Consider the following 14,612-nt stretch of genomic DNA (forward strand, 5'->3'; position numbering starts at 1 on the left):
CATAATACTGTATAACACATATATCAGGAACAAATTATTTTATGCATTTAAATACTACTGTTTTGGAATGTCACATCTCCTGAATGCACAAATACCATATATGTATAGTTTTATGGAGATTTCTCACTTAACTTGGGTCAAAAACTCCCAGCAGTACACAAATGAAATAACAAAATGCAGGTATAGGACCAGTTATCCAAAGTGCTGTTTTATTATTACAGAGAAAAAGAAAATCATTTTTAAAAATTAGAATGATATGATTATAATGGAGTCTATGGGAGATGACCTTCCGTAATTTAGAACTTTCTAGATAATGGGTGTTAGGGTGTCCTTAATTGAGAGGGATCTTGGGATTTTTGTAGATAACAAGTTGTCTAATTCCAGGCAGTGTCTTTCTATGGCTACTAAAGTACATAAAGTCTTGTACTAAAAAGGGCATTGACTCAAGGGATAATAACATAATTTTGCCTCTTTATAGGTCTCTTGTAAGGTCTCACCTTAAGTATGCAGTACAGTTTTGTGCTCCATTCCTAAGAAGTATATTAATGAACTGGAGTGCAGAGACATGCAACTAAACTGGTAAAGGGTATGGAAGATTTAAATTATGAGGTTAGACTGTCATGGTTGGGGTTGTTTTCACTGGAAAAAAGGTGATGATTACTCTGTACAAGTACATTAGAGGGGATGTGCAGACTAATTGGAGTCTGGATTATCTTCCCCTGCTGGCTGTGTCTTTTGTTCTTGCAGGCATGTGCAGACTTGTTGGAGCCAATGGTGGTAATCATTGCATATCTGTACAGAGACACCTTTGATGTGCAGAAACTTTTTGCATGCGTTAAATAGTGCATTACCACAATGCATTATTTTAACGCATTGTGTTAATTATCGAATGAAAAGAATACTAACGCATGATTCACAAAAGCACATGAAGCGTGAATCGCGCTAAATATCGCGAGAAGCTGTGCGAATATTAACACCTACTTGGGCCTCTTGAGCATTTGGCAACACAACATGCACTTTGCAGTCGGATTTTTCTTGCCTTGTGAAGAAGAGGATCAAGTATGTGATCATCCTAGAGTGATTCATCCTATAGTTTTCAGGGAAAGATCAACTCTAGAGGAGTTATCAGAGGAGGAAATAGTGAGGTGCTATAGGTTAAATAGAACAGCAATCTATGGCCTGTATGAGGTACTGGAGCCTTATCTGCAGCCACTAGCATGCAGAAGCCATGCTGTTCCTGGCACTGTCAAACTTCTGTGCTGGGGTTGTGAAAATCCCCTTGTGATGCCTGGACAAGTCGGTGGAAGCCTAATGTACAGCCCCAGTAAAGTGGCACAAATTGTAGTAGTCTTTGCTGTACTGAACAATATTGCCAATCGTCATGGATTGCCTGGGTTTGTGGCTGATGACCTAGATGACCCAATTCATCCCATATATCGTGTACAAAGTGCAGATGACAGAGGCAATAGAGTATGGGGAGAAATCCTAAACAATTACTTTACTTGTAAGTACCTACAATCTTTACTACAATAAAAAACAAACACAAAACAACATCTCAAACAATACTCTTTTTCTTTCCTGTAAAAATAGTTGCACACTTTTAAAAAAATGCTCATATATTTTATTGAGCTCAGCAGTGGTGAGTGATTTTTTGCTACTCGTTGTTGCGCAAATGAATCCCTTACTTCCCAGTGTAATGAATAGAATACTAACGCATGCTCTGACACTAACCCTACTAAACTTCTGCAACTTGCTACTAACTGGCCTCACTAACTCCCATCCCTCTCCCATATATTCTGTATATTCTATATTCTGTATAACTGTACTGTGATGTTCCTCACTTTCCAGCTTCATTTGCTTCCTCTGGATGATAATCTTTATATGTACCTTCAATGTCACACAATTGTGGGCTGCTAATGTAGCCAGGCCTCTCCTCCTCACTGTTGGCCAAATGTGAAGGTGCACTTGTGTTTTTTTTTGTTTTTGTGTTGAGTTTGTGTTGTGTCATATTTACTAACATCTGAACTGTCACTGCTGTCATTAACATGAATAGGTATTTAAATTTTCAATTAACATTTACTAACACTTGCATGTTTGGTGGTTTGGGCTAAATCTCTGATCTAGAAGTTTCTTTGTTCCTTTCTGTTTTCATTTGAGTGTTTTGTGCATTTTTTTTTTTTTACTGTGTTGTTTGGTCTTTGGCATCTGTGAGCACTCATGCCTCCTTCATGTTATTCACTTGTTTATTACCGCCACTACTATGTACAATATTGCTGTTTATTTAGTTGCTCCACACGCGCTAATTGCGCATCTGCACCTTCTGAGCTCTCCATCTCAAGCATCACAGCGGAACTGCACAAAATGGCGGAAGTCATGTGGTACGCAATGCGTAATGATTACTTACCGTAATATTGCACGGTAATATCGCACACAGCGGAAAATACCCCTTGAAAATGTGTTATCTCCAGATAAATAACGTCAATAAAATCGTTTCTTAATTATGACGTGTGTCCTTTTAGTGAATCAAGCGTTAAGCCGCAAAAAATAAGAAGCGAAAAAATGTATAACACATGCTATAAATAGTGCTCATTTTAGCGACCTTTAGTCAATCGGCCCCATTGTTTCTCACATTTACTTAACAAGTAGCTTATGGCAGAGAGCCCAGAAATCTTAAAGAGTGTCACCTGCACTTAGAAACATTGCTTCTCACATTTAATTAAATAAGTCGGCTTTTGGCAAAGAGTCCAGAAAAGTTTAAAATGCCACACCTACAACTGAGATACAACTGTAACTAGTAAGCTAAACAGGTCTCTTGGGAGCACTGAGACGTGCAGCTTAAAGGGCAATTTCAGCTTTTTTTTACAAAAAAAACCCCAGGAATGGTTCAAACTTTAAATAACCTGCCAAATTTAGTCAAATGGGAGTGGCATTTAGGGAGTGTGGTTGGAAAAATGGGCGTGGTCAAAAATATCTTTTTGTTCCTCTTTCCATTTTCAGAATGTTGGGAGGTATGCTTTTAGGGACTGGCACATTTAGGAGACCGTTTTATCAAGTTAAGAGCTTAATACATTTTCACGTACTCATCCACATTCAATTCATTCCAATGAGAACTTTAGAAGTATATTTCTAAAATGGTTATTTCTGATTTTCACCCATTGATAAAAATCACATATGAATGAAAAGGTGGGTGAGTTTATATGTATTAAGTTCTAAATTCACATTTTGCTAAATCTACCAACATTTAATTAAAGGAATAGTATACACTCTTGATTGCAGTGAAAAGGCCTTGTCCAGAACATACTTTTTGGCTATTGTTTTAATCATTAAAAATCTATGGTTTTTGTCATCACATCAACACCTTCCCTTTCCCCTTTGTGGTGACTGTTTTGTTATCAGCAGTCCATTATGCAGTAACTTTATCTGTGCAATGGAAATCTTATTATAAATTAAATTAAAAATATGGAAATATGTATCTATGCTTGAATTATTAGATTTTACAACCTTTTAGGGCAAATGGCACATATTAATAAATTAAATTAAAAATATGGAAATATGTATCTATGCTTGAATTATTAGATTTTACAACCTTTTAGGGCAATGACACATATAGCATTCTCCTACTGTGTATGCCGAATGCCTTGAAGGCAGGAATGGAATAACATGAAAGAAATGATAATGACAATGACAATGATTTTGATAATTATTTTTTGGTCTTGCTAATTTCTCCTCTTTCAATTGAAATGTCAAAGAATAATAGAAAGTTTATTTATCAAAAGTTGAAACTGAGTTTAAAGTGATGCTGACACTAAAAATTTACTCTTCAAAATATGAATATACATAAAAAGTTACCTATAGGTCACATTGGTAATTTTTTCCTGGTTTTGTAAATAATTACTTGAAGTTCCTAAACCTGACTGTTTTGCCAACCTGACTGTCCCTTCTTAGCCTGTCAGTTATAGCATCTAATTCTATCAGACTCCTGCTGCACAAATATGGCAGCCCCCTCATAGATCAGATAGGTAATGTAACAGCATTGAACAAATACCTTTATGTCAAAGTTATAAAGAGCATGCAAAGACAGTGTTATGACAGTTGTAAAAAAGGGTTTAATTTCTGGTGTCAGTAACTCTTTAATCTCTAAGAAAATAATTTTTCTCCCAAAGAAATTTGGGAAATTTTCTTGGCAAAACGATTTAGGAGCTTAAATATACAAGCCAAACCATACTTAAACAAAGGATAAGTGAAGCCACTTCCAAAACCCTTTTTGACTTTTAATGAACTATCCTTTTAAAGTTTCTGGGCACTTCTCACAACACAGCTTCCATCTTGGATCTACTGATCATCCTGTGCTCTATAATATAATTTTGCACTTGTGCTGGCCAAGTGCAATCAGGCTCGGTTTTGTGGCAAGGCAGCGGGGGTTTAATGGGCGGCATCGCCACCCAGCTTCTGCTTTTAATTCGGATCTGAAGCACTGGGGAAGTGTGGGAGACCTAAGAAATTTTAATGCCCCACGCACTGATCCTCCGTGCTCTGGACCCAACTACAGACGTTTGCGCACCTGCCCATGTGTGAACGGAAGGAGGGGCAGTGGTGAGTGCTGAGGAGGGAGCCTAGGGATGGTCGCATTGGGAATCTGGCCCTGGGTGCAATCATTTTGCACACATACTGTCTAACTCCAAAAAATCAGCATTACGTGAATAAGTGTTAAAATGGGTGGAGTGACATGCATACCCTTTTGAATTAGACACTTTCGGATATAGCTGCAGAGAACAGTTTAGAAGATAAAGGTGCTTGGAAAAAAGTATTTATTCATTTTACATAACCATTAAGATGTAGAAGATTAATGTGAGGCTTTCCTTGGCCTTAAATGCTGCTGAGCTATAATGAAGTCAGTGGGCATGTAGGCATGTGTTTGCATGGAGATCTATTTTTAGCACTTGACATACAAAATTTTCCCAGGCATCTTTACACTGGAGAAATTTCATGTGTCAATGTATCAACAGAAAAATACTAGACAACAAAAACCTATGAAACATTCTGGGTCATTAAAATTCAATATTTTCTAAAACCGCCCTTATATTTAGAAATTTTTTTAAAAAAAGTAAAGTTATAAGGTTGTTATTACAACTGAACTTTTATTTAATAATGGTATTTAGACACATTTTGACAGGAGTGCTATACATTCCAACATCTTTCAGAGCAAACTTGCTTTCCACACCCTCTACATAGAAAACAAATGAATATATGCATGCAAAACAGTAGAATAATATAAAACTATGTAATGAAAATTTTAAAATTACCTCTTTGCTCCACCTCTAGTGTAGGAAACAAAAGCAGGGAGAAAAAGAGAAAAAAAAACAAAATTATTATACTATTATACTTTTTTTCTGTAAGTAAAGTAATAGTAATGTGTAATCTAAAATAAAAATGTCACTTTAAAAAAAAAAAAAAATGTACATGTACCTTATAGATATATATATACATATATATATATATATATACAGTGGTGTGAAAAACTATTTGCCCCCTTCCTGATTTCTTATTCTTTTGCATGTTTGTCACACTTAAATGTTTCTGCTCATCAAAAACCGTTAACTATTAGTCAAAGATAACATAATTGAACACAAAATGCAGTTTTTAAATGAAGGTTTACGTTATTAAGGGAGAAAAAAAAACTCCAAATCTACATGGCCCTGTGTGAAAAAATCATTGCCCCCCTTGTTAAAAAATAACTTAACTGTGGTTTATCACACCTGAGTTCAATTTCTGTAGTCACCCCCAGGCCTGATTACTGCCACACCTGTTTCAATCAAGAAATCACTTAAATAGGAGCTACCTGACACAGAGAAGTAGACCAAAAGCACCTCAAAAGCTAGACATCATGCCAAGATCCAAAGAAATTCAGGAACAAAATGAGAACAAAAGTAATTGAGATCTATCAGTCTGGTAAAGGTTATAAAGCCATTTCTAAAGCTTTGGGACTCCAGCGAACCACAGTGAGAGCCATTATCCACAAATGGCAAAAACATGGAACAGTGGTGAACCTTCCCAGGAGTGGCCGGCCGACCAAAATTACCCCAAGAGCTCAGAGACAACTCATCCGAGAGGCCACAAAAGACCCCAGGACAACATCTAAAGAACTGCAGGCCTCAATTAAGGTCAGTGTTCACGACTCCACCATAAGAAAGAGACTGGGCAAAAACCGCCTGCATGGCAGATTTCCAAGGCGCAAACCACTTTTAAGCAAAAAGAACATTAAGGCTCGTCTCAATTTTGCTAAAAAACATCTCAATGATTGCCAAGACTTTTGGGAAAATACCTTGTGGACCGATGAGACAAAAGTTTAACTTTTTGGAAGGTGCGTGTCCCGTCACATCTGGCGTAAAAGTAACACAGCATTTCAGAAAAAGAACATCATACCAACAGTAAAATATGGTGGTGGTAGTGTGATGGTCTGGGGTTGTTTTGCTGCTTCAGGACCTGGAAGGCTTGCTGTGATAGATGGAACCATGAATTCTACTGTCAACCAAAAAATCCTGAAGAAGAATGTCCGGCCATCTGTTCGTCAACTCAAGCTGAAGCGATCTTGGGTGCTGCAGCAGGACAATGACCCAAAACACACCAGCAAATCCACCTCTGAATGGCTGAAGAAAAATAAAATGGAGACTTTGGAGTGGCCTAGTCAAAGTCCTGACCTGAATCCTATTGAGATGTTGTGGCATGACCTTAAAAAGGCGGTTCATGCTAGAAAACCCTCAAATAAAGCTGAATTACAAAAATTCTGCAAAGATGAGTGGGCCAAAATTCCTCCAGAACGCTGTTAAAGACTCGTTGCAAGTTATCGCAAACGCTTGATTGCAGTTATTGCTGCTAAGGGTGGCAATTACTTTTTCACACAGGGCCATGTAGGTTTGGATTTTTTTTCTCCCTAAATAATAAAAACCCTCATTTAAAAACTGCATTTTGTGTTTACTTGTGTTATCTTTGACTAATAGTTAAATGTGTTTGATGATCAGAAACATTTTGTGTGACAAACATGCAAAAGAATAAGAAATCAGGAAGGGGGCAAATAGTTTTTCACACCACTGTATATATATCTCAATCCAAATGGTGTCCGCACTCCAAGGCTCAATATTCTGCGGGGTGCTAGCCAAAATTATGTCTGTATAGAAAATAATCATCTGTGGCCAGCACACCCTTCAATGTTTCATCAAAAATTTTTTATTGTAGATATATTGTTTTAACAATATATCTACAATAAAAATGTTTTGATGAAACATTGAAGGGTGTGCTGGCCACAGATGATTATTTTCTATATATATATATATATATATATATATATATATATATATATACATACAAATTACTGCATACACGTAAGAACTCATGAGGGCAAGTGCAGTGTATGAAGTACAATTTCAGGTGGAAGATGTTTTTACATTTTACATTTTACTCACAATGCAGCATTTTCCCCACAATTCCAGAATCCTTTAGGGCTCTGGCACACGGGGGAGATAAGTCGCCCGCGACAAAACTCCCTGTTCGCAGGCGACTAATCTCCCCGAGTTGCCTACCCCTGCCATCCCACCGGTGAACATGTAAGTCGCCGGCGGGATGGCAGACGCGCGCAAATCCACATTGATGACATTGTGTAAGCATGTTATTATTTGGGTGCAAGCCTAGTTCACACATTGATGCAATGTGTTGAAGTAACCCAGGAGCTACTGCCATCTTTAGTTTTGTTTTCAGAGAGATTTCAGTGATGTCACTGTCTTCACACTGCTGTAGGCTGCCAGCACCATATCTCAGAGAAGCAAGTAGGGATCTGGGAATTTAGATATGCAGTAAGTACTTAAAAAGAATGCCTTTAGACTTACTTTTAATTTATATTAACCTTTTATTATCCTTTAATTACCTTAATTAAGAAGGATCTGGGGATTTTTGTAGATAATAAGTTGTCTATTTCCAGGCTGTGTCATTATGTGACTACCAAAGCAAATAAAGTACTGTCTTGGATAAAAAGGCCATTAGCTCAAAGGATGAAAAGCAGAGACGTGCAACTAAATATTTATAAGGGCAAACAGTTATTATATCACAATGGCTGAGACCTACATTGGAATTAGCTAATGCTGCAACACACGAAACCTGCAGCCTGAAAGCTGCTAGAAAAATGGGAGAGGAGGAATTGCTGAGCTAAACATCAGCACGGTTTAAGAAAACAGAGAACTCAGGAATCAGACAGGCAAGGTCATACACAGAAAGACAAACTACTTAATAGCGGTACCAATGGTTTATTCACAAAATATGGTCAGACAAAACAATAATCACACACTAAGGGGAAGATTTAACAATCCACGAACGCTCCAAACGCTTGTTCGATCGGAGCATTCGTATTTTACGCAACTTTTTCGTACCTTGCGTATTTTCGCCGATTTTTCGCAACTAGTACGAAAGTTTTGGATTCATTCAAGCTTCAATATCATGACTTTCTGTGACTTTCGGATCACCAATACGATACTATCATGACTAATATGATTTTTTCGTAAGCATATTCGTGATATTTGCGATCCTAAGAAATTATCGTATCCAATCCAAATTTTTCCCATTCGGGGTTCGGACTCGTGTTTTAATGAATCGGCCCCTTAGACTTCAGTAAAGCTCCAACTTCAATTTGCAGGTTTACAAACACCCAAACCACCCACACCAAACCCGTTTGCTCAGGCAAGGAACTGCAGCCACAGGGGTTCTTTACATAGTCTCTGATAAGACCTGATTGGTGCAGACACAACATTCAGTTAATGCCTATCCTTGCTGGAACAAGCAGCAAGTCTAACACTAGCAAGGGAATTTGAGAACAAACTTCATGTTGGTTTGAAAAAAGTCACTGAATGAAATCTGGCTGTTGTTGGCTCCACCCAGTTTTTCTAACCTTGGTTCACAATTATATAGTAAAAACCACTTTGCAAAGTTTAGGGACCCTGTTTTTAATAGTGCCTGAATGGCAGCAATGTAAATTTCCCCACTGAAAGTCAATGAGTGACATCTGATTGGGGTTTGGTGGCTCCACCCACCTTTTTCTAAACCTAATACATACCCTGGCATAAATAGTGTGAGAATGACAGCAAATTCAATGGATGAAATTTGATTGGCTGCTAGTGGCCCAATCCATTTTTCCTATTTTGAACTGCAGTGCCACAGTAACCAACTTTGCAAAAAAACAACTTTGCATAAAAATTGTGGGACTGACAGCATTTTACACTTTATCATTGAAAGTAAATAGGTGTAATGTGATTGGCTGTTGGTGGCTCTGCCCACTTTTTCTAACAACCCTGGAATTAATACTTAAATAATGGCATCAGTTTAAATTTAAAACCAATGAAATTTAATAGGTGGAAATGAATTGGCTGTTGGTGGCTCTGCCCACTTTTTCTAACCTTGAATACGTAGTCAGCCAGTGACTGACTGTGCAAAGTTTGGGAACCAAGACATAAATAGTGTGAGAAAGGCAGCATTTTAAATTTAAACCAAAAAAATTCAATGAAAGGTGAAGTCTGATTGGCTGTTCGTTGCTGCACCCACACTTAGAAACCTAAAAATGCAGTCCCCTAGTGACCCTGGTGTTAATATTGTGAGAATGGCAGCAGGTTAAATTTGCCCATTGAAAATCAATAGTTTTATTTTCCATTAATTGGATGTTGTTGGCTCCACCCACTTTTCCTAACTCTGAACCGTAGTTAGGGACCTTAGTATTAATATTTAAAGAATGGCAGCGGTTTAAATTTAAACATATGTAGGGGTTTACCAAAAATGGGCCCTTAGGACAGGAACCCCTAGGACAGGCCACAGGGTGGTGCTGGTTAACAGGGACACTGGGATGACTGGGTTGTTAAACAGTTAACAGGGTGTATACCTGCAGTTCGGGTTATGGCCACAGGGTGGTGCATAGGCCCATATAAGGGGATGCAGCCATGTGCTGAGGTCAGACATTTTAGCCCAGGGGCTGCTCAGGTAGTGTGCACCCCTGGCACAGTTAAGAGATAGCAGTTCTATAATAGGTCGCTCTAGGAGTGGCATGTAGGACACCAGGAGTTTAGAATGGGCGGACATTGCCCCTCCAGGAGTGGTAGTGAGGTTAAGACCTCCCGGCATTACATCAGCCGGAGTGCAGGGCCACAAGTGGCTAGGTAGGTGGACAAGGTCACCGCTAGTCCAGGAGGCTGGATCTGAGGGGGCTTAGGCGTGAGTACCGGGGTGGGCTGCCTGTGGTGAGGCTGCCTAGCGTGAGTACCGGGAAGGACCCCAAGAGGGGGTGCCTTCTGGCGTGAGTACCGGGGAGATCACCTAGAAGGAGACACTTGGCGTGAGTACCGTGAGTTGCCCAACAGGAGAAAGCTCTCAATGAGTAGTAAGGAGGTAAAGCCCTGCATGCTGTGTGAAATAATATGTGCCACTCCTGGAGAGGTCCTGCCCTAATAAACGATTCATCTAATTCATCATACTCCTTGTGTATCTGACTATTTCCTGCACCAAGGATCACCTACATGCTGGTAAGCAACTACCCCAGGGAGGGGCAAGGTACTGGGGGCTGTGTGTGGATCCCAGGCAGAGGTACTAGAGACTGTTAAGTTCCCAGGGGGTGGATTATAGTTCCACAACACCATAGGCGGAGGGTGACTTTTTTGTTTGGGGAGGCTAAAGATGGCCCATACACAGACTGACCTACAGCTAATGTGACACTTAGTGGATTCGCTGCTGGTGTAAAAAATTAACCTCCCAACTACCTCTTGCCGTTCCCACTGACTCCCAGGGATACTGTACAAAAGTGCGGGTGGGGGTGCTTTTTTTTTTTTTTTTACCCTAAAATGCTTAGGATGTAAAAGTATTCATACGTGCACTTCTGTTAGGGGATCTGCAAACATTTGTGTTTGTGATCAGTTAGCTTAAAGGGGTAGTTTGCATTCGAATTCACTTTTATTTTTAATGGTTTTTCAGTTATTTAGCTTTTTGTTCAGCAGCTCTCCATTTGGTATTTCAGCAGCTATCTGGTTGCTAGGGTCTTATTTACCCTAGCAACCAGGTAGTGGTTTAAACAAGAGATGGGAATATGAATAGTTAAGGGGCCTACTTGGAAAAATAAGTAATACAAAATTATAATAATAATAAAATTGTAGCCTCACAGAGCAATATTTTTGGCCCCCATTTGAAATCTGGAAAGAGGCAGAACAGAGGCAAATTATTCAAAAAAATTAATTAGGAAGACCAATTGCAAAGTTGCTAGGAATAGGCCATTTTATAACATACTAAAGGTTAACTTAAAAGTGAACCACCCCTTTAGATGTGTTAATGTTAGTTTTATAGCAAGAAAGGCAGTGGGTACTGACTCCCCATTATATACAGTGAGACGCAGTCCGTATTTACAAACCCAGCACATTATATACAGTGAGAAGCAGTGGGTACAGATGGCAGATATTCAGGCCCTGGCACTATAACACTGGCACTGATACACAGCATTGGCCCCACTGTAACTTACTATAAATGAACAAAACAATGACAAAAATAAAAAAAAAATAGTAAGTGCAAAAAACAACAACAAATATACACAATACACAATGTGCTTTTTCAGAGGAAAAGAGTTAACTTACCCTCCATCTGTTAGGGTAGGGGATAGATTATAAATTATTATAGATGTCAGGTCAGGCAAAAAACAATTTAATGTCAGCTAGTGATTCTTTAGAACTGTATAGTACCTGTGTATAGTGCCTGTGTATAGTGCCTGTGTATAGTACCTGGGTATAGTGCCTGGGTATAGTGCCTGTGTATAGTACCTGGGTATGGTGCCTGGGTATAGTGCCTGGGTATAGTGCCTGGGTATAGTGCCTGGGTATAGTGCCTGTGTATAGTGCCTGGGTATAGTGCCTGTGTATAGTGCCTGGGTATAGTGCCTGTGTATAGTACCTGGGTATAGTGCCTGGGTATAGTGCCTGGGTATAGTGCCTGTGTATAGTGCCTGGGTATAGTACCTGGGTATAGTGCCTGTGTATAGTGCCTGTGTATAGTGCCTGTGTATAGTACCTGGGTATAGTGCCTGTGTATAGTACCTGGGTATAGTACCTGTGGGATGAAATCTGCAGCAAAAGTTGAGAGTTGGTTCTTAGGTAAAGTTACAGCTGCAGATTCTTCTTTTCAGTCTTCATTTCTGCACTGTTTCCCGATCCCTGTGTGCATCTGTGCTCTGATTGGTCAATTTTACTGTCTGTCAAGGAAGCTGTGCTCTGATTGGAGAATCCAGAAAAAGAAAGATCCAATCGGAGCACAGCAAAACGGGCTTGAGGAACTCATTTCCAGGACAGTGCAGAAACGGAGTAAGGTGGGTTTTTTTTTTGTTTTGTTTTTTTAATGTGCCAAGCAGGTTTGGGGAGGCTTAGCCTACCCTAGCCTTATGGAAAATCCGCCTATGCACAACACCATCCCTGGGTGGAGGCACGCCTTTAAGGGAGAAATCCCTGTTAACCCCCATAGTAAGCGGGGGCTCAGGACTCCTATAGCGCCAAGTATAGTGCTCCAATAGGTAGTGCCACACAAGCATTTAACAAGTGGGCTACACATATGAAGTCAATAAGTGACTGACTGTGCAAAGTTTGGGAACCCTGTCATCGAACCAATGAAATTCAATAGGCGGGATATAATTGGCTGTTGGTGGCTCTGCCCACTTTTCAAAACTAAAACTGCAGTCCCCTAATGGCCAACTGTGAAAAGTTTGGGGACCCTGGTGTTAATACTGTGAGAATGGCAGCAGGCTGGTTTCCTCATTGTAAGCCAATAGGTAAAATCTGATTGGCTGTTGGTGGCTCTGCCCACTTTTTCTAACCTTGGACCGCAGTTGCCTGGTGCCTAACTCTTAGCAAAGTTTGGGGATCCTGGTGTTATTACTGTGCAAAGTTTGGGGATCCTGGTGTTATTACTGTGAGTATATACAGAGTAGGACATAATACATATTTACCTTAATTAAACCTAATACATATTTATATTAATTAAACATATTACTATGAGAATGGCAGCAGGTTGAATTTCCGCAAAGTCAATAGGTAAAATCTCATTGGCTGTTCACAGCTCCACCCACTTTTGGGCATCCAACAATCATCATATTTTTATTCAGGCTGACCCTATGGGGCTGATTTACTTACCCACGAACGGGTCGAATGGAGTCCGATTGCGTTTTTTTCGTAATGATCGGTACTTTGCGATTTTTTCGTATGTTTTGCGATTTTTTCGGATCCAATACGATTTTTGCGTAAAAACGCGAGTTTTCCTATCCTTTACGAAAGTTGCGTAAAAAGTTGCGCATTTTGCGTAGCGTTAAAACTTACGCGAAAAGTTGCGCATTTTTCGTAGCGTTAAGTTTTAACGCTACGAAAAATGCGCAACTTTTCGCGTAAGTTTTAACGCTACGCAAAATGCGCAACTTTTTACGCAACTTTCGTAATGGATACGAAAAACTCGCGTTTTTACGCAAAAATCGCATTGGTAACGAAAAATTCGTACAGAATCCGAAAAAATCGCAAAACATACGAAAAAGTCGCAAAATGTTCGTTTTCAAGTCGGAACTTTTCCAATTCGGGTCGGATTCGTGGGTTAGTAAATCAGCCCCTATGACTATGTGATTTAAGTTTGGGGAGTGTAGCCTCAAAGCTGTAAGATTGGCAGCAGTTTCAATTTCCCCATTAAAGTCAATGGGTAAAATTTACCACAAAAAAGATCCAACAAAATAAGAAAAAGCGGAAGTATAAGCTGAAGTTGAACAACAGTATGTTGGGTTTTTCAACCCAACTTAATAATAAGTGGAAGAATAAGCTGAAGTCGAAGACCAGTATGTTCAGACGTGACTTTAGGCATGGCTGTCTAGAGGGTCACCTGCTCAGTCTCACACACCTTGTACACAGGTCAGACAAGCGTCACAGCACCCCAAAGACCAACCAACACTCACAAACTCATAAAAAACTTTTTGTATAAATTTTATATTTAATATTATAAAAGGTATAACAGTGCATATGTACAAAAAGATTTTACAAAAAGGACATACGGTAAAATAAATACAAAGGGCCCGATTCACTAAAGTCCGAAATAAGGAGTGCTATTTATAGCATGCGTTAAAAATCTTATCACTTCTTATTTTTCGCTCGATTCACTAAAAGGACACTTGTCATAATTAAGAAGCGATGTTCTTGGCGTTATTTATCTTGCGACGACATATTTTCAAGCAACGTGCTGCGTAATATGTTGTGTGCTGCGTAATATATTGCTTGAAAATATGTCGTCGCAAGATAAATAACGCCAAGAACATCGCTTCTTAATTATGACAAGTGTCCTTTTAGTGAATCGAGCGAAAAATAAGAAGTGATAAGATTTTTAACGCATGCTATAAACAGCACTCCTTATTTCGGACTTTAGTGAATCGGGCCCAAACAGTATTGTAAAATAAAAGAGAAAAACATAGAAGTCCTTTACTGTACCAAGCAAAGTCCTTCTAGTCTAGGCAAGGGATAACCACGGGATGAACCGCCAATCAAAATTGGTCCTCCAAAGTAAATCCAACTTGTAGTCAAAACAAC

General features: G+C 39.2%; 1 protein-coding gene across 6 annotated transcripts in view; it reads right to left on the reverse strand.

Annotated features, from left to right (window-relative positions):
• The window catches only part of adgrl3 (adhesion G protein-coupled receptor L3), a 1,193,186-nt gene that overhangs the window by 792,775 nt on the left and 385,799 nt on the right, over nt 1-14,612 (reverse strand). For all 6 annotated transcript variants that reach the window (XM_031903606.1, XM_031903589.1, XM_031903595.1 and 3 more), the window contains one exon: nt 5,304-5,318. In XM_031903606.1, coding sequence (XP_031759466.1) covers nt 5,304-5,318 — 15 coding nt within the window. The remainder of the gene's footprint in view (nt 1-5,303; nt 5,319-14,612) is intronic.

Source organism: Xenopus tropicalis, chromosome 1, assembly GCF_000004195.4.
Source record: "Xenopus tropicalis strain Nigerian chromosome 1, UCB_Xtro_10.0, whole genome shotgun sequence".
Classification (NCBI taxonomy): domain Eukaryota; kingdom Metazoa; phylum Chordata; class Amphibia; order Anura; family Pipidae; genus Xenopus; species Xenopus tropicalis.